General features: G+C 36.8%; 1 protein-coding gene across 3 annotated transcripts in view; it reads right to left on the bottom strand.

Annotated features, from left to right (window-relative positions):
* LOC140158852 (protein transport protein Sec24A-like) overlaps positions 1-19,835 on the bottom strand; it is a 48,847-nt gene that overhangs the window by 17,452 nt on the left and 11,560 nt on the right. The window contains exons 3-18 of one of the 3 annotated variants that reach the window (XM_072182105.1): positions 15,240-15,395; positions 13,852-13,950; positions 12,988-13,484; positions 11,115-11,287; positions 10,257-10,359; positions 9,349-9,475; positions 8,739-8,848; positions 7,928-8,159; positions 7,135-7,190; positions 6,593-6,694; positions 5,889-5,993; positions 4,911-5,034; positions 4,208-4,366; positions 1,515-1,688; positions 516-626; positions 98-276 (exon numbers count right to left, since the gene is read on the bottom strand). In XM_072182105.1, the coding sequence (XP_072038206.1) occupies positions 98-276; positions 516-626; positions 1,515-1,688; positions 4,208-4,366; positions 4,911-5,034; positions 5,889-5,993; positions 6,593-6,694; positions 7,135-7,190; positions 7,928-8,159; positions 8,739-8,848; positions 9,349-9,475; positions 10,257-10,359; positions 11,115-11,287; positions 12,988-13,484; positions 13,852-13,950; positions 15,240-15,395 (2,507 nt within the window). The remainder of the gene's footprint in view (positions 1-97; positions 277-515; positions 627-1,514; positions 1,689-4,207; positions 4,367-4,910; positions 5,035-5,888; positions 5,994-6,592; positions 6,695-7,134; positions 7,191-7,927; positions 8,160-8,738; positions 8,849-9,348; positions 9,476-10,256; positions 10,360-11,114; positions 11,288-12,987; positions 13,485-13,851; positions 13,951-15,239; positions 15,396-19,835) is intronic. The other 2 variants (XM_072182106.1, XM_072182107.1) reach the window with 2 other exon arrangements.

Below are 19,835 nucleotides of genomic sequence, written 5' to 3'. Positions count from 1 at the left end.
TTTTCAGCTTTTTACCCTGTGGTGGTTACATTTACCGCTACCACTTCCACAGAGTCCAGGCAGAAGGATACTTTGAACTAAAACAATGTTTACTTACACATTTGAGCAAGGCCAACATGTAGCAAGGTAGCAGTCTGAGTGAGTGAGGTGCCATCAGTGTGCCCATAGTTTGACCACTGGCTAGTGTGCCTTTGTAGGCTGAGAGCGAGTCCAGACATACGTTCACGATGGCATCCCTAGCATCGCCCACTGAATTCATCACTGATTTATCAACAGCTGAGAAAAGACAATAAGATGCATATAAATTAGCTGAACCAAATCATAAGTAGTTGGGGAAAAGTTAAAATGAGATAAACACAGTAAAACATGTTAGTAATCTGGCATTAAAGAAGCTTATGATTTTGCAATTAAGTATGAGAGGTGTGTAAGGATTTCAGTAATATCACTTTGTTATTTGGGCAAGTTTATTATAGTATTATACATTGGTTCGTTTAAAAAAAATCACAATAACTTACCCATTCTGCTGAGCATACACACAATCCCTTGTTGATCGGCACCAGCCATTACCTCTGATAACTGGTTAGTGACAGGTAGACACATCGTGTGAACTCTAATCCGTCGCTCACCTGACATTTAAAACAAAACAAAACAAAATGAGCTATGTGATTTGAAAGAAGTCCAAACTCAACTTGCACAGTTGCATAATATTCTAAGGGGCTGTGCACTGTGCAATAATTATGAGCCCTGAGGGGAGGGTAAAATTGGGGGGTAGGGGGGGGGGCAAGACATTTTTGGAGAGCGAAAGGGGGGGGGAAACAATTTTTGGGAAGCCGAGGGGGGGCAAGCGATTTTGGCACACATTCATGGGGCGCCTTTTTAATAAAACGCTCTAAAAGGCTTAGGGAAACAGTACGGAAACGCTTAAATATGCAAATTTTCCTGCTTGCAACATACATCTAGACCATTTAAAGTTTGCAAATTGGGATCCCAAAAATTTGGCATGTTCAAAGGGGGGGGCGAAGAATTTTGGCAGGCCGATAGAGGGGAGGTAAGCGACTGTTGGCCGGCAGAGAGGGGGGCAAGCGATTTTTGGCGAGCCGTTAAAAAAATTTAACCGGGGGGCTCATAATTATTGCACAGCCCCTAAGTCCACCTGCTCATATTGTAGAATTCCATCTACAAGCATAAAAGCCTCCAAATAAGTGGGTTTTTTGACAAGACAAAAGGCAGACACCCTCCACACTACCATTACAATAGATTGAGTGGATTAAACCAATGAGCACTACCGCCTGAAATATCGGCCCCTAAGAACTATTTTGATTGGTTACAGTGAGGCCTATAACATGTATTGAGCCAATTAAAGTGACGGTAAGAATAGTCAGTAGGGCTAAAGGGGATTAAGCTTAAAATAGATTTGATTGGTTATTCACATGATTATATCATGTAATTAACCACTCAGGGGTACTGTAAGGAATACAGTAGTACCCAGGGGATTCACTGACCTCTATACTAACCTTTGCTACTTGTATATAAAAGTGCTGCCTGAAAGCTTGCTACAGAGGAGTCGTGTAGGGATTCATCTATGCTGAGTTGCATGGCATAACCAGAGTCAGGACCAATGTTGGGTAGTGACAGCAGATCTGTCGACCTCACAAAGAAATTGCCATGGAATGTGTGGATATTCAAACCTGAAATGAAAAAGAAATATTACAATATTATTTATATAGTAAGTAAGTAACACGGCATTTATAATGCGCCTAATGCCAGAGGATACAAAGCGCAAAAACACAGAAAACAAAAGAAAACAAGCAAAAGCAACATCATGAGAAAAGGTATGTTTTGAGAAGGGATTTGAACCCAGTGACAGTTTGGGCACTGCGGATATTTGGGGGGATTGAGTTCCATTTGTAAGGAGCAGCCACTGAAAAGGCCCTGTCCCCAACACCCTTGTTCGTCCTGGGTACACGAAGATTAAGACCGTGGTCCGAACGTGTGGTGACTGAGCCCTCATGAGGATGTTTAACAATTAGGCACTCATCGATATACCGGGGACACAGCCCATTCAGTGACTTGTATTATGTAAAGCAGAGTTTTGAAAGTAACGCGCTCCTTTAATGTCATATAATGTCACTACAGAGACAGGAGTTTTTTTAAAATTGCCACTCCAAACTATATCACCATCATGTGTGTATGTGTGGGGTGGGTAGGGGTGGGGTGTGTATGTAAGCTTGCAAGAGTTCAAATTTGTCACACCTTGTAGGAATCAGACCAACCTCATAAGCTTTCATGGTGATAATCAACTGAGAATAATCACCACAGAAAACTGCGCTGTATGTGCATGAAACCGCGCTCTGCACACACTGTGCTATACAGTAAGCAAAAGAATTAAGGTAGCAGTTGTGTTCACCCCTGTATATCCTAAATAAAGACAAATGTGTCAAAATTAAAACAAGCAGCCGATTCATGTACTCTTTAGCTCTGATTTAAGACCTTATTTGTTGAAATTGAATGAGAATTAAAGAAACGGTGATCCAAAGTTACACTTTTCTGTTCTAATCAATGAAAGCACAACACTAGTTTTTCGTGCTAATCAATGAAAGCACTGCGCCTTGTTCACAAACGCTTTGTGTACAAATCAATAGGGCATGCAATGTGGCAAACTGCATCGTTGTGTCTTTATTTCTTGAACAATGTCAACGAATGAGGTCTTAAATTCGAGCTAAAAGATGCAGCTATTGGCTGTTGGTTTCAATTATGACATATCTGCCTTTGTTGAGGATATACAGGGGGTGAACGTAACCGGCACCTTAATTATTTCGCTTACTGTATGTGCATGAAAACTGCACTCTGCACATGCTAAACATGAAGTGTAATCCAATTCTGTAAATGTGTATGTATGTCATTTTACAGGAATCACAGTGAGAATCAATTTGGTAGTTCACACTGAATATATTGGTTTACATGACTCCATCATGTCCACTATGCTGGTTCACATTGAATTATAAATATTGGTACAGTTCAGGTTTACCCTGTGTTTTCAATACTACACCAGAATTATTCCCAAAGTCTATAGTTCCAATTTGATTGAGAACTGCTGCGTCTTTCTACTTCAACAACCAAATTGGAATTATAGATTTTGTCCTCTTTAGATACTGTACCCCTAAGGAATATTCCATAAATTGAAATAGGCTCAAAAGCTATCGAATCCATCACCCACAAAGGCAAATTTGAGCCCTTTTCATTCACAGCATGCATCATTTTTGCCTATTAATCGCTATCAGCATAGCATTATAGCTTATTGAAAAGGTACAAAATGTATAAAAAATCTTCGACAAGGATTTGATCCTGGGACCAGCGCTCTTATCAACTGATCTATCAAGGAAGCCAAAGGCAACAAAGAAAAATAGTATACTATAGAGGCCCAAAGTTCCAAATCAATGATGAAAATTACTCTTCCTTGGCCTACACAAAGGAAATATTAAATTACGAGCATACCATTAACCTCAAGTATTAACTTACACTTTGCAGTCCTGCCAACCTACCAAAGTTAGAAAGAGGGATATTGAGGCCAAAACCTTGTACATGTACACAAACCATGTACCGACAAATTCAGAGACTTGAGGTGTTCAATACTTTCAGAATTCAGGGAAAGTTTTATCACAATATGTGACCCATCACATCGAAACAGACCACTTCGCGGCTAGCTTCATTGGCAGATAACATTTAAACAATGAAAGAAGGTGAAAAAATATAAAGAAAATAAAAAGAATTCTGAGCTTGTTTTGCCTCATAAAACATTTTTACTGTATCTGATTTCAACAAGTAAGGTGTCATTTTCAAGCTAAAAAGCAGCAGTTTATCCTAGTGTTTAAAGCTCCATTTTCATTTCTGCCGCAAGGTGGTCTGTTTCGATGTGATGGGTCACATATATACTAAAGAGAATGCTATAGCAAAATTTTAAAGTGAAATTTGCATCATTTTCTGCTCTTCTTACATTTAAATTTGCAATCACTAAAAATTTCAGAAAGCAGGACTGTCTCTTTTTCACTTTGGAAAACCCCAAATGAGGGACAGTCCCTCAAAATGAGAGACAGTTGGCATGTCTGCACTTAGTCAAGCGCATTTGATTTAGCTGCAAATAAACAACATTTTCTACTTCAACTTTGTCCAATAAAAAAGTGGTTGACAGTGAGTCTCCTGAGCTTACCTTTAGTGCATCGCACTCTCATAACGGCCTCAAATCCAATCTTTCTTGTTAAGTAGCGTCTGAAATCATTACTAAGCCTCTCCACCTGTACAGTGTTCTGGGTGGTATGGAATCCTGGGTAGTAATGTATACTGCCACCAGAATATTTAGATACACCAGCTGGGGAAAAAGATGTTAACAATTTTATAACATGTTAAATTGCCATGTTGAACTCATTGGAGTTATGTGACAAGCCACATCAGCTAGATAAGGAGACTAAAAATCAAAACATAGTAACTAGTGAGCAGTGACCTTATCAGTGTAACTTCAAAAGTCAAACATTAATTTTTAAAAGCAAATACCCCATTCAGAGTTTACTTCCATCTTTTTTTAAATGCTAATATTGTTTTTATCAAAAATATACTTCAGGTATATTTTCCTGTATAGCATATCAAGTTTGGAGGATATGCTGCCTTTGTATGATAATCCTGTGTCAAGACATCAGCATAATAATAATAAATTTACGCCATCAAACATCAAAATCACATCAATATCAGTTGGGTATTACAAAATAACAAAAGCAAGGTTAAGAAGGATATCACATAATCATAAATTTGTGACCTTGCTTTCATTATTTTATAATATGTGATATCGATGTAAACCCCATCAGCAGCCAGAAAGTGTCAATTATAGGAATACTCTATACAACTTGATATAAGCTTACCTAATGTAGCTATATCTGTGTATTGTGAACTGATCATAAACAAATCCACAGCGATCTGCTGTGCAGAAAAGTCTAGAGCCATCTTCTTGTAGAAATCTGTTGCAGGTCCAAGGTTGGCTATGTGCTGTTGGAAGAATGAGAAAGAGAAAGCGAGAGAGACGGAAATGAGTGTGGTGAGCAACGCCTGAACTTTTGAAAATTGAGTTATTACCATTCTAACTTGCTCATTATCTAAGCTTGGTTGTAAAGTTATGAACTTTTTTATAAATTTTGTATTATATATTTGCTTCTTTTTGCTTTTTTGCCTATATCTTAAAAGGGCATTTCATGATCCACAGCCTCATCCCCCCACTTTTCTCAAAAAAAGTTGAGATTTTTATATCACTGGAAACCTCTGGCTACTTAATGTTTATGTACAAAAATTTTCTTGCAGATTAATTCGTTTGGCAAAAATATCTCCATATTTGAATTACGTTCTGGTGTACCAGAACAAAATTACAACAGTTGTGTATAGAACAATGTAATACACATAATCATGCATAACTTGCAAACACAAAATCAGAATCAATTGAAATTTTGGGAATAAGCTTTTTTCATGGATATCTACTGAAAAATGTCATAAAAAGAGAATGATAGGATCACGAAAAACTCCTTTAATTGCTGAATTTGGCATCAATGGATCAGACCATGTCACATATAAAAGGATTAAAGTTATGCCTCATACTATGAATAGCTGAATATTACTGAACAATGATTCAACATAATTGAATGTTTTTAATCTTCTACTTCAAAATGTAATATTCTATTCTGAAACACCGGAAATAATTGCTGATTCTAGAAAGCAACACATACATAATTTGCTTAGAGGCCAGTCTTTTCCCTCAAAAAGGAATGATGATAGGGCAAAGTTTTTATAACACAGATGGCTGTTACACACTAGTTACCAAATACATGATATTATCATAATTTCAAGTGTACCTTTGAATTAGCTCTTTGGTTGGGGTCTTCTCTTGCCTTGAGGGTTCCTGCACCAGCTGAAGGTAAACCAGACTGGAATACAGTCACTCGTCCACCTGTCGGGCCCTGAAAAATAATTAATACAAAAAATGTACATGATGGCAGAAGTTTTCATTTCATTCAAACATCTTTACACAAAAGTCATCACCCAAAGAAACACAGAAACAAAAGAAGGAACTTGTTGATCTTATAAGCATAATAGCAATATTATGGTATAAAAAGCAAAGGTCTTTTATTATTCTATAAGCATAATATTACGGTGTAAAAAGCAAGGGTCTTTTAGTATTTTATACGCATAATATTACGGGTGTAAAAAGCAAGGTCCTTTACTAATTTACCGGCATAAAATTACGGTGTAAAAAGCAAAGGTCCTTTACTATTTTATAACCATAATATTACGGTGTAAAAAGCAAAGGTCCTTTAAATTTTTCAAACTGTACCGCTACTATTGATATACTTTGTCCCTTGTCAAATTAAACACAGACACAGGTGTATTTTTTGTGTGTTGTGAAATGTTGTTTGAATGCACAAATTCACCTACAATATGTCAACTTTTCGAACATCTTTTGGTCTATCCTTTTTCGCCAGGTTCGAGTCAATAAATACAAGCTGTTAACAAAACAACAGACAATGTCACAAAGAAGTTATTTCTACTGCATACTTACAAGGAGTTTAAGAGCTGCTTGCAAGGCTGGCCCCAATGCAGTCTGGGTATTTTTGTTGCCATCAAACATATGTGGGAGTTGAGTTAATAATTCTGTCAAAAGCTGAGGAAAATAACAGAACAAATCAACATATGATGAGTAAAGATAATAATTTCTACCTACGTTTTATTTTAATTTAATGATCTTATGATTTGTGTATACCTTGGATTTACAGAAGATGTAATATATTTATAATATACATCTCATTATAAGAGTTTTAACAATCCAACCATTCCCCACATATTCCATAAGTTGGTTTTTTTGCTTACTGTGGACGTAATCCAAGTTTTTACCATCAAAGTACGACCTCACTCTAATGCTGGCGACTGCTATAACTAGATATACCACATCTTATGTTGTTTTACATCTCACACACCATATACGAACTGTGGATGTCCATGGTTCCTGTGGATCCTGCTGTACAGGGATTCATCATGTGTACAGCATTCTCGTTTGCAGGTGTTTACAAACACTCACCCCCACACACCCAAATGAACACTTACCTCTTTACATTCCTGTATATTGACTAGTAAATCATTAGGACTTGGTAGAAATATATCTGTCAGGATAAAACAAAGCAGGAATGATGTATTAAAATTAGGGTACATCTACAAAATGCCTACCATACCCTGCAATTAAGGTTAGTGTTAGGGGTCAGCGTTCCCAATACACCTTCACCATATGTTACATTAAGACTAAAGATATGGTAAAAATGCTACTGCAGTACTTGTGTAAAAAGTTTACAAAATGCTTCATTACTTTAACTTCACAGAAACTTGAATGCATGCTAAATTTGTTTCAATTTAGCTTTACTGATAATAAGCCCTTAATGTGTGCACTTCACATAGGTACCTTCCAGGTCCGTTTTACTTCCCTGCGACAAAGGAAAATTTATAATTCCTTGAAATTTTCCTATTTCTTAACTCTGCCTATGAACCTCACAATTCGGTGGTCGCAACACATAGTGGCGTAGAGTTATTTTTCCAAATTTCCTGTTTCACATAGTGAAGTGTAAGTTTAGAGCTAGCTATATCCTATAATAGTTATTCCTTTTTAACTATTAGTAGTTTGAACCTTCAATTTCAAATGGAATTGGACCACTGAGAGATAACAATGGAGGAGTATCCACTATGTTATTAGTAACATATCCTTCAAACAAGTTCTCAGAAATGTATTTTGTCCTTCACGTACGCCACTATGTGTTGCGACCGACAAAAGTCTTCAACTTTCCTGGCATATCGTGCAGTCTCAAGCAACAGTCTCAAGTAACACAAGTTTATTTGAACAAGGACCTACCATCCAGATCTGACACAACCATCATCTGTGGTCTTGACATCCCTTCCTGCAAGCTGTAGAAATGCAAGGTGTTATCAAACGTGAGCAGTGATATCATAGTGCGTGCATCACCAGGCATTTTGGTAAGTTCATCTATTAATGTCTGGCATACTACCGAGAGGTAACCAGACTCGACCGCCGCAAATGAGACGTCCAACATGAACAGGTAGACTGCAGGTTGAGGGGGTCGTAACTGTGAAAACAAATGGGACATTAGAATGGTGTTAGATAAATCCCAAGTAACTAGATACCTTGATTTGATATAAAAATATATCAAATGCATTTGTTAGTTTACTTTCAGGTAAGTTGATAATTTATAAGGTGAAAATGTAAGTAGCATTCCAAACTTAATTAAATAAAGATCAAGAAATTAAACTAATGTGCTAAATAGTCTGACAGTAAATATACCCCCAAGTAACGATAAATTCTAATCCATGAATGTTTTTTAATAATTTGACCATTATTTGAATAAAGGATGATAAACGTAAAGCAAACTTGGATAAATATGATTTCTAGCCACATGATATTCTTCTCCTTGGACCACCTGAGCATGAAACATAAAACATGGTCATTTAATTGCCACACCACAGACTCTTGTGGTTTACACCCAGAAACAAGCAATACCTATCTATAGTCGATTCATTTTAAATGTGTTTGTAGGCTAACTGATAACCACTGCCCTGGGCGAATTAAAGATGTCTGTGCTTCATTACGTTTGGCATAAAGGTAGATGTATACCTAGATGTTACAGTACCTAAACTAACTAACTTACCATGTATTCTGAAGGTGCTATAAATTCTATAGTTGCCGACTTAATTTCAGGCCTCCTTTGTGGTTCTCCGTAAGTTTTAGTAACTGGGTCATAAGAGAATTCTTCTGGTACTGAGGATAACAAATATACAAGAAGAAATCAATTAAACCAAGATTTTTTTAAAGATGAATGTAAGTGACCTTACTTTTTCTTCTTTCTGGAGTTAAAAACATATGTCTAGAAATGGCTGAGGTAGACATTTAGAGGTTTAGGTGCAGCAGTGAGTTAAGCCACAAGAAATAAATAAGAGTAATCTTCTTACCCACAGATTTTTTTTTTCCACATGTTCATATAAATTAAAATGTATATTTCAAACAATCCTCTCAACTGTGTGTTTGCATGAATGCAATGGAAAATGGACTATTGCACTCGCATAGAGTGCAAGTCTTTTTGCAAAAAATAGCAAAAACAATCAATAGTTATTGCCCAATCAAATGACAGGAATCTTTGTATGAGTTATAGAAAATATAATATGAACACCCAAGAAAGTGTAGACATTTACTTCTAAGCAAGTGTTACTTCAGACTATTCAACATTCTTATTGGCATTACATATATTGCAGTGAACTTACAGTCATTTATCCTATGGCATAAGTTGCACTTCCAACGTCGTTGATCAATGAAGGTTACAAAGGGATTGATGTACGTCCGACAAGACCTACATCTTACTATCACACTAGATTGTATTACCGGCAAATGCTGTGAATGGAGAGAAAAGAAAAGAAAAGCTGTGTAAATTCCTTAAAACTTACTATATAAATTCATTCCATTTCAGTGTCAATGTATTATTATACATGCAATACAACAGTATGATTGGAATGTTCCATTGTTTAGGTACTGAAGTTGAAGTTGAAGTTAACTCTATGAATGCTACCTGCTTGCTGATGGGTTACAAGACTATTATGATTTATCGAGCCAATCAGCAGGATAGAATGGTTAACTATAATTGAATTGGTCAGTCGGATGAATTGATCACTTAGGAAAGCAATTCTAGTACCATCTCATCAAGAAAAATATAAAGAAAAGATTGAATCTTCTTCTAACAATATCCTATACATGGCAGCAGGGCTGTGGTGTATCATATCCACACCAAACTACAATCAAACGGCCTGTAGTGTCTTGTTCATGTCTTGATGCATACTGCTGACCCCTTCTCAGGAGTCAAGCAGGGTTTGGTGTGCATATTTGGTTTTGTGAGAATTTGCTTGCTATGAATCTACTGGCTTTGAAGTGGTGGTTTATCGCTGTTGTGAACCTTCATTTATCTTCATGTAATGTCTTTAATGTTCAAATCCACAATAGTTTTTGATAGAAAGGATTGCATGTAGCACTTCAGTCTTTTTTGTTAATGGTGTTAATATATTTGAGTTGGGCAAAGTTTGCCTGGTAGACCAGACCATTGGACCAGGCATAGGATGTCGTACATACATGTCAAGTGTGTATAAAGGAATCATAATAAGTTTAGTAGTTTTGTACTTACTGATAGATCTTTGAATGGATGAATTACAAGTCCTAGAGGAAGTCTTGATTTCTGTAATAAAGTCTGTGTCTGCGGCATCACACTTAATGTTGACCGGAAAACACTGTGGTATAGAAAATACACAGCAAAATACATTGAATCATCATGATTTTATGTTTATGCACCTGGAGTAATTTACTCCACAAAAAAAAAATTTCAGTTCAAATTCCTGCACCTGCACAGATTTATTTCATGGGCACTAATGATTACTTGTATAAAATTAGGCATGGTGATAGCAGAGTCAAATTCTTGCATATCATGATATTATATGTGTATGCACCTGGATTAATTTACTCCGCAAAAAATATTTTCAGTTCAAATTCCTGCAGAAATTCACTTCATGGACACAAATGATTAAGTATAAAATAAGGCATGGTGATAGCAGAGTTAAATTCTGGGTAATTTAATATTTGTGCCAGAGCTATCTCACACACATTTTAAGATAATATTATTGACATAGGAAATTGGCAAGTGTGTACCTCACAAATAGAGCAAATGTCTTGTTTTTGTGTGTAAGCATAGCATATGTGATGAGATCAAGCAAAATCAGTTGGAACTCGGACATATTGATTTTGATATTGCCAAACATATTGATATAGCCAAACAAAGAAAATACTTCCTTTTGTTTCCTCTTGTTTTGAAAACTACTCATATCGTTGGAACTGGTTGTTCAATTTCAATGGGGATTTCTTCAAAATGCAGCTTTGTAAATGCCGTTTCCTTTCCTATAAGAAACTGAAAATGTAACATTTCAGAGTTCCGACTGATTTTGCTTGATCGCATCACATATTACTTAAATATCATTGGTACAAAACTTACTTAGGATCAACTTGCTGTTTTTGGAATTGTGGGTTGAGTTTTGTCTTTGGTGGCTCCACTGGTGTAGTGGGAATAACGTGTCTCTCTTGAAGTAGGTTGACTGGCCTTGTGTCGCCTTGTTGCAGCCTCAGATTGCCCATGCCCGCATTTACGTTGTTCATCATTGGTTGGCCCTGTAACGGATCAAAGATTTAATAAATGACTTATGCTGCTAATGACACAGTCTTAACAATTTACAATGACATTTGATTTATCATTTGTCCTCCTTGTCTGGATCAGGTCAAAATCCAGAACAGGGTTATGAATTTTTTTAATGTTGAAACCTGGTTTGAGCTGGGATGAACACTAAATGCTTATAATTGGCAAAAATTATTTGTTTTTTGTTACTGCTAGCAAGTCCGAACTCAAGCTTGTGTAAATTCATAGAAGCGTACGCCAGTCATGCAAAACGTAAGTGTTGCGACTAACTGCAAGCACACCAACCATTCTATAGCAATACACAATGTTATATTTTTGCCAATTATCAGACGAACAAACTTTAGTGGTGGTCATATTTATGCCTTTTGTTACTTTGCTTGTGAACTGATTTGCTTTAAAGATCACTGCGATGAAAGGTACATAATGCATACAAGAAATTTCTTTTCATTTCTTTTAATTTCATTTTTACTCCTTACATGTACAAGTTAGGAAACAAGCCATAAGGTTGATGACGTCCTAACCTAGGTCTGCTCATCAGAAGGCTGACCACTTCCTCCTCATTGAAACGTTAGTGTGAAGATACTGTTGGAAATTCCAACCTATATTTCTAAGATATATTTCACATTTAAACTATGGAAGGCTGTTGTACCACACACGTAATGTAGGGCATATACTATTTGGTGCATGTTAATTTGCCTCATTAAACTATTAAATACTCATCAAAGCTGATGCATAATTTTCTTCATATCATGCCCTTCAGATATTTAGAATATTGATTCAATTTGAAATCTTTTTGAAACAATATCAAACTTCAAAAAATATAAACTTAAAATAGATATAATATTAAATGCTTAAGATAAAATTTACAAATGTAATTGGACATTTTGACCCCTCCCCACATGAATGGACTTTAGTTTATAGGACGTCATCAAACTTTTGGTTTGTTCTTATACAATGTTGCATTTAATACCCGGTCCCCGCACTCCGTGCATCCGCGGGTATTCATGCTCGTCGAAAATTTCGCGAAATAAGGGGTGTTTTCAGATGAAGAAACGCGATTCGCCAAACACACAAAAAAAGGGTGTTTTTTCAAACCACGTGTTCGTGAAATTGAAAAAAAAGGGTATTTTCATCGAGCAGCCTACGCATTTCTGCCAGAAAATTAAAGGGTATATTTGAAATATCGTTCGCGTTTTAGCGAAAATAGGGGTATTGTCAAAGGGCAAATAATTCGCGAAATCGCTAAAAGAATGGGTGTTTTTCCCCTAAAAACTTCGCGAAATGAGATGCAAAAGGGGGTGTTTTTAAAGTTCACCGACAAGCATGAATACCCGCGGATGCACGGAGTGCGGGGACCGGGATTTAATACCACATTTTTGAAATAGTTTGATGCATGGAAGATGGACTAATCAACCTTGATATAATAGACTACAGTATGGCAATACATGTTAACATTGGGCCAGTTCAGTTGAAACATTGGGTCAGACCAGTTTAAATAAATACACCCTCTATGGAAGAAAAGACCTTAATCATCCACACAGGGAGTGTGAATTTCAAATAGGATTATCTGAATTGAAATAATTATACACCCCCTGTATATGGAGATTAAAATTGTGTCCATATTGGGCATATGAATTCCAACTGGAACAGCCCATTTGAATTATTAGTATATTACCTGTGGATGTATGTTGTTTGGTTGGCCAGGTAATGGTGGCACACCTGCACTACTGGTAGGAGGCACGGCATTAGGCAGAGGGGGACCATCCATTCTACTGGTCGGAGGGTATTGCTGCTGTCCAGGTTGTTGGGGGTACATCCTCCGTCCAGCTATACCACTCCCTATACTTTGACCACCAGGTGGAGGTGGTCCTGCCATGCCAGTTGGAGGTGGGCCTGCCATGCCAGTTGGTGGTGGTCCTGCCATGCCAGTTGGTGGTGGTGGTCCTGTCATGCCAGTTGGTGGTGGCCCTATTCTACTGCCTTGTGGAACACCCATCCTGGGTGGTGGACCCATGCTGGTTGGCGGAGGAGCCATGCCCCCACCTTGTGGGGGAGGTCCCATACTACCCGGGTATGGTGCCCTCATTCCAGCTAGTCCAGGAGTAGTGCCATGTGCCATAGGAGGGGGCGGCGGAGTCCCTGATGGTGAATTCCCCGATGTTGGGGTTCCAACTGGAACAAAAAATATTGACTCACGATGTTAAACGTAGCAAACAGCAATGCACATCCATACCATGCAACAAAATCATTGCCATAAGCCTATTCCTCCCATCTGTATGACTAAAATTGAATATTACAAGTGTAGTCTCCTAAATAAACAACAATTATTAAACCACAAGCAACTTATTGAAATGCATGAATACAATAATGTATATTTCAAGTTATTTTACCAATGCTTGCCAAAAGTAATGCAGCCTCACCAGAAGTTTTATTGACCCAATACAATATTAGTTGATTTACATTTTACTTCCCTTGCAATTTTCATGAAATTATAGTTAAAGAGAAAATGTATGTACTCTGCAATGGCTGTTGTATTTACCTTCAAAAACAGGCTTGTATGGTGTACCACCTTCCAGCGCATCGTATCGTTGAGATGGTATGGGTGAGGGAGCGGCCGATGATCTCTGAGAGGGTGGTTCTATAGAATGGTACGTAATGATATACAATGTATATTATGCGATTGATGCATGGCAGTGTTGGATATTACTGATAAAGTGTTTTACAAGAAGCACAAATAATGGTTTAGTTGGATTAGCATTTTTAATAGATGAATTGCAGTCCACTGTTAATTGCAAATGTGAAATACATGCAAACTGTTAGTAAATGTGCATTATTTGATTTCAGATTACTTGAGCATTGGAGAACATTTATGGCAAAAATTTTTTAAAATGTTTAATTTGTTTCAAAATATAGACTTGGAAATTGGATTTTAAGATAACATTTCAGGGTGAGTGCACTTTCTTTTAAAGGTCATTGTAACAACTTTTGCATGGTGTTTCTGTTTTTTATATTTTGATATGGTGCAGTTAATAATACATTTGCAATTTGCAGCCATGTATATTATAATTATGTCATGAATCTAGCTATTTATAACACTATAAATAAGCCTCTTGCAAGCCCACAATTCAGGACAGCATGGTGATTATTGAATAACCCAAGATAAAGACGGCTGGCTGCCATGATTTCCCTCGAGCCAGATACTTATATTTTCAATACACGATTCATAAACACAAGATAACATCAGTGGCATGCAACAAAAGATTCATAACCAACTTGATTTCAAACGATGGCAAAAAATAAAGTGCAATTCACAACTAGTTCAAACGTTTCACATGCTTTCGATTATAATATCATTTACATGTAGCACTTAATAACTAGCACACACAAAGACACAAAAAATGAAACTGTTTAGGCTAGTGTTATCCAATCTATTGTGCATTAAAATAACTGCACTGAATTGTCAAGTTTTGCAATGAACATTGTTTACATTGCTTCAATAACTTATTAATTTTTTTTAGATTACCAAAGTATTTTACGGTGCTTTAGTTATAACAAAAAGAACATTCGGCAAAAAAACCTCTAAATGTACATGTGGCCCTCGAACATGTTTAAAACAAAACTGCCAAGAGGGTAGGTTTTGCTATCACATGTTCAGGGGCCAATGACACATAGGATTTTCCTGCCCAACGATGATTTATGATTTGTTTACAATATTTATATCTCCAATCATACAAATAGCCAGCATAAATAATTATTCTTATCGCACACCAACACTGCACTCCATTTACCAATGTTTATCCCAATATTTTTCCCCTAAATATGTTAGTAAAAATTACATGCAACAGAAGGAAAGATTTACAAAGAAACTATAGGAAAAGGATGAAAATAAAGATTTTTTTTTAAATTAAAATTAGTGACAATGAATACCTGAGGCAGCAGGGGATGGGGTAAATATGTCGCCACTAGCGGAAGAGGGCGGTATTTGTAGCTTTGGCAGCGGCAGGTGACCCAGCGAGCCAGTGGAGGGTGATCTGACCAAGTTTGGGATCTGATGTTCTGGCACCTGTAGTCCACCAGCACCGGCTTTAGTAGTAGTAGTAGCAGTGCAACAGAAAATCAATATATGATAATATTAAAAAAATAAACACATGCAGTGAGTTGTTTGTTAAATGTAATGCAACTGTTTAAAATTATTAGGTCACTCAGTGATACAGGCCCCATATTTGCACCAGAAGGTAAAAGATTAAATTACGGAAATAAAATCGAAGTTGAAATGGTACAACTACAATGTATCTTTTTGCCCAATATATTAATTGTGAATTTAGACCAGAACTTGGCCTTTAAAGTTAGGTTCAGTTTAATATAACAATAGTATTGTTGAACTTGAAGTACTGTAACTGAAAAATCTTAACAACCCATGCCCACAGTGACCTACTTCAAGATCAAGGTGAAAAGAAACTACAAGTACTAGAAAATAGGAGCTATTCAAACAAGTCGCTTTGTAATCAGGGTTGCCAAACCCATGATTTGGTAGCCCAATTGGGCGACTTTTGAAGATTTTTCCCGCGACTTTTGACAATTTCCTATCCCATAGAAACCAATGGTTAAGAAAAAAATTGGGCGACTTTTCAACATTGGTTCCCGCGACTTCCGCTAGTTTCCTGCCCCATAGAAACCAATGGTTAAGAGAAAAATTGGGCGACTTTTCGATTATTTGACCCGCGATTCGGGCTGAAATCTTTTGGCAACCCTGTTTGTAATATGTCACTTGTCAGCTGATTTAGCATGATTGGTCAATGTTGCACTAGTTCAATTCATGGGTAGATTATAGCATGCATCAACTGGCTTTATTCATAGTTTTGTTAGAAATTGATTGAAAAATACTGATAATTTGTTAAACAGACAAATCAGTATAAGAATGGTATTGTAATAGCCTAATGTCCACACAACATGTAGTAGGGGTAACTTGGTCCATTGTCATCATTCTATTCTCAAGGGAATGTGGAACCTCATGCAAAGGACTAGACAGATACAGGTTTACACATTTGTACACTGAACATTTCCAAATCCAATTAAATAACTTTAATGTGCCTGAATGAAAGGGTTTCACTTGTGCGAGAGCTACATCATGTTTTTACTAAACTATGAACAAGTTGCGCTTTAATACTGGTCATGCTTATATAACAAAATTTAAAATAATTAATATGCATGCAACATCAACAATTCAACATGCAGCATCTGTATCGTAAAATTTAAGCTGGCTATTGTAACTTCTTATTCTTATTGGTCTCGAATAAAAAAATAAATTAAATGCTAGTACTGCTACTAGTATCGTAAACTAATTACCCATATTTCTTACCTAGTTATTAATTTTGTGTACTGGGTATCAGTATTTGAGTTCACTCACCCAAGCGAACTTCACGATAAGTTTATCATATTAAAGACCAATGTGTAATTTGTGTTCATGCATTATGCATTATAAATAGAATCTTTCAGTTCAAAGTCCTTCTTGCATATTATTGTATAATCTGCATGATCAATTATACAATATATGTACAATTCTGTAGTGTAGCCATGAGGGAGGGGTAAAGGGGCAAGCAGGGTTGTAGCAGGGGTTCAAATTTGAGTAGGACCCAAGAACTGGTTCTCCTGAAGGTTCTTGCTGGATTACAACTAGGAGAACCAAAATTGTTTCTCGTAAGCTTCAAGTCTCAGATTGCATGTTGTGTTACATTTTACCTTTCTGCAACGGAAATATGATTTAATATAATCTCATTAATCCAAAAATATAATTCAGAATTTTTGGCAAAGTCAAAGGCAAAGTTTCTCCATTCTACCATAGCAATAAATGAATACAATTTTTGAATATATCGCCCTGCACTTCAACGTTCATGCAAACCGATGGTTCTCGCAAAAGCCCTTTGCGAGAACCTTAACAGGTTCCAGCAGTTGATTGCAAATTTGAACCCCTGTGTAGCTAGCCCAAGTTGAGTGCCAGGTTCCAATTAGAGCGCTGGCTCGGGGCACAATCTTTTTAGTGAACGTGAGTTATCGGGGATTAAGCTCCGGGGGTATCACCCTCCTAAATCTTTTTTTTTTGTTGTTCTAATGATGAAAAAAAATCATCTATTAAAAAAAATCTTAAATTTTTTTTTTGTCAGGTTGCCAACGCCAGTCCCAGCCAGGCGCTGCCCACCATCTAGTACAACCCAGGGGCTGGGGGCGACTAACTTTGAAAACAAGTTAGTCTTGCTGACTTTAGTATCAAATTTCGCAGGGCCCTGCAACACTGTAGGGGAGATGTACCAGTGGGCATGCAGTGATTTTCATGGGCATTTGACCTGAGGGCCTGCTGTATTTCCAAATGTATTTTAAATGTAACATTCTAAGTTATTGTCACCACTCTAAGATCATAATGACTATACCTTATTACATTATGTACACCTATGTCTGAAATGTTCATACATTGTAGTTACATGTACATGGCTACATTTGATGACTTCACATCACATTTGCAATCCATCTAAACAACTAAACATAATGGGCTTATACAGTTGACATCCATACACCCCCAATAAAAGACATGACCAAAACCTTCCACACAGGGAGTATAGAATTCAAATGGAATCACCCATCCATATAGCCCATCTGAAATTCACACTTCCTGTGTGGAAGATAAAGGTCATGCCTTTCATAGGGGGTGTATGTATTCTAACTGGAATAGCAGAATAATATGAACTGCCACACATCCGCATGTCTTTGAAATCATACAGGGAAGAAATCAGGTAAATTTGCTATAGAAGTGATGATGTAACAGGATTAACTACCATAGCAATAGGTTAAAACAATTTTGAATATATCATCCTGTATAAAAAAAAAGCAGGTTGCACTCATCACCTCATTCACCTGTGCATGTCTGCAATCATAGATTTAATACAAGTTTGGTGAAATGGACCCCAGATGTTCATGTTCAAAATGCACATGTATGGTACATCCGTACATGTTCTGTCTGAGAATTAATTATAGTGTATAATCTAGAGTATAATGTATGTACAATTGATGAAATCTTGTACTTAGCTGGAACCTCAAATGATAAATTGTAGGGGTGCTTTTGTGTGTGTATGGATGGATAAGGCATTGCATGATTGGCTGCATGAAGAAATGACTTTCAGCATCTCCACATAGAGACCATTTGGCTTCGTCAAGAGAGTGACAATGATTATCAGTACTTTGCCGGAGTTATGCTGCACTTGTACAGATGTACATGTAACACTAGTTTTTTGAGTCAACACACACGATTTAATAAGTACTGCATTTGCTGGAGTAGGCACTGACATCACTCATGCGAGGAAGCCAAATAAGGACTATATAGCATTTTGTATGTAAGATGTCCTGTGGGTGGAAAAAGATCTTTTATTTTCCCTGTCATGGCATACCGGAACATGAACTTCAAAGGGATGGTTTTTTTTAAAAGTCTAATTAAAAATAAGCATATTTCACTTTCAAACCTGTAACTTTTTTCACCTTTTTGACAATAGTCCATGCCACGCCTACTTATGATAATCCAATTTTGCGAAACCTAATAGTTAGTAGAGTTCTGTTTGATACCATTTTTCACCCTGATGTGGCAATGAAGTCAAAGCGTTGAAGCAGCTGTTTCGCTCTTGCATGTGCAGTGTCTTTAAGTTGTGCATGTGTACACCAGTGCTTTGAGCAAATGCAGCGATTTAGGGCTGCGCCCAATGAAATGCGCACTGACGTCACTGCTACATCAGGGTGAAAAATGGTATAGCTGGGATTGGGAATGATCATGATGATGTACATGTTTATTAAAGGTCATTGGGTCAAATTCAGCACAAGTATCATAGTCTATGTGGTCAATGGAAACATATACATCATGTACAAATTATGTATTCATATAGATAGATGGTTAATGCAAGTGTTATTTGTTAGAGCTAGAAGTGGTGATGAGCTTGGATATTATGTTAAAATGTTGTTGTATAACCCAAGATTTTGCTTTCTGTGAATGAAAACATGTAATGCATGAAATTCTTATTGTGCATGTACATTTTTTGTGTGTATTGCTAATGCTATATCTTTCATCATTATGTCCTAGGTTGTAGTGCACATTTTTTAACATGCATCTCATAAGGACTCAAAGATTAGGGAATTACCAAGATCACACACAAGTTTAACATGTTTATCTGAGTGATGATGCGCATGCAAATTACTGCCCAGATGTTTGTAAAATGATTTATTTTTACTTTGTGACCCATCATGCAGTATGCAAACATGTAACTGTACACACTTTTGTATGAATTCTTAATCTCTTCTGGAGTCAAAAACCAATAACAAATTGTACATCAATTGTTCACATGATAGTGACTGCCATTTGTCCTTCTTATGAATATCAGAGAGACTACAGGTCTACATCAAAAGAATTAAGGTACCAGTTATTTTCACCCCTGTATATCCTCAGACAGACAGATATATCAAAATTAGAACCACCAGCCAAATAGCTGC

The sequence above is a fragment of the Amphiura filiformis genome, chromosome 8 (assembly GCF_039555335.1).
Source record: "Amphiura filiformis chromosome 8, Afil_fr2py, whole genome shotgun sequence".
NCBI classification, from domain to species: domain Eukaryota; kingdom Metazoa; phylum Echinodermata; class Ophiuroidea; order Amphilepidida; family Amphiuridae; genus Amphiura; species Amphiura filiformis.
This window is presented reverse-complemented; position numbering and strand designations above follow the sequence as displayed.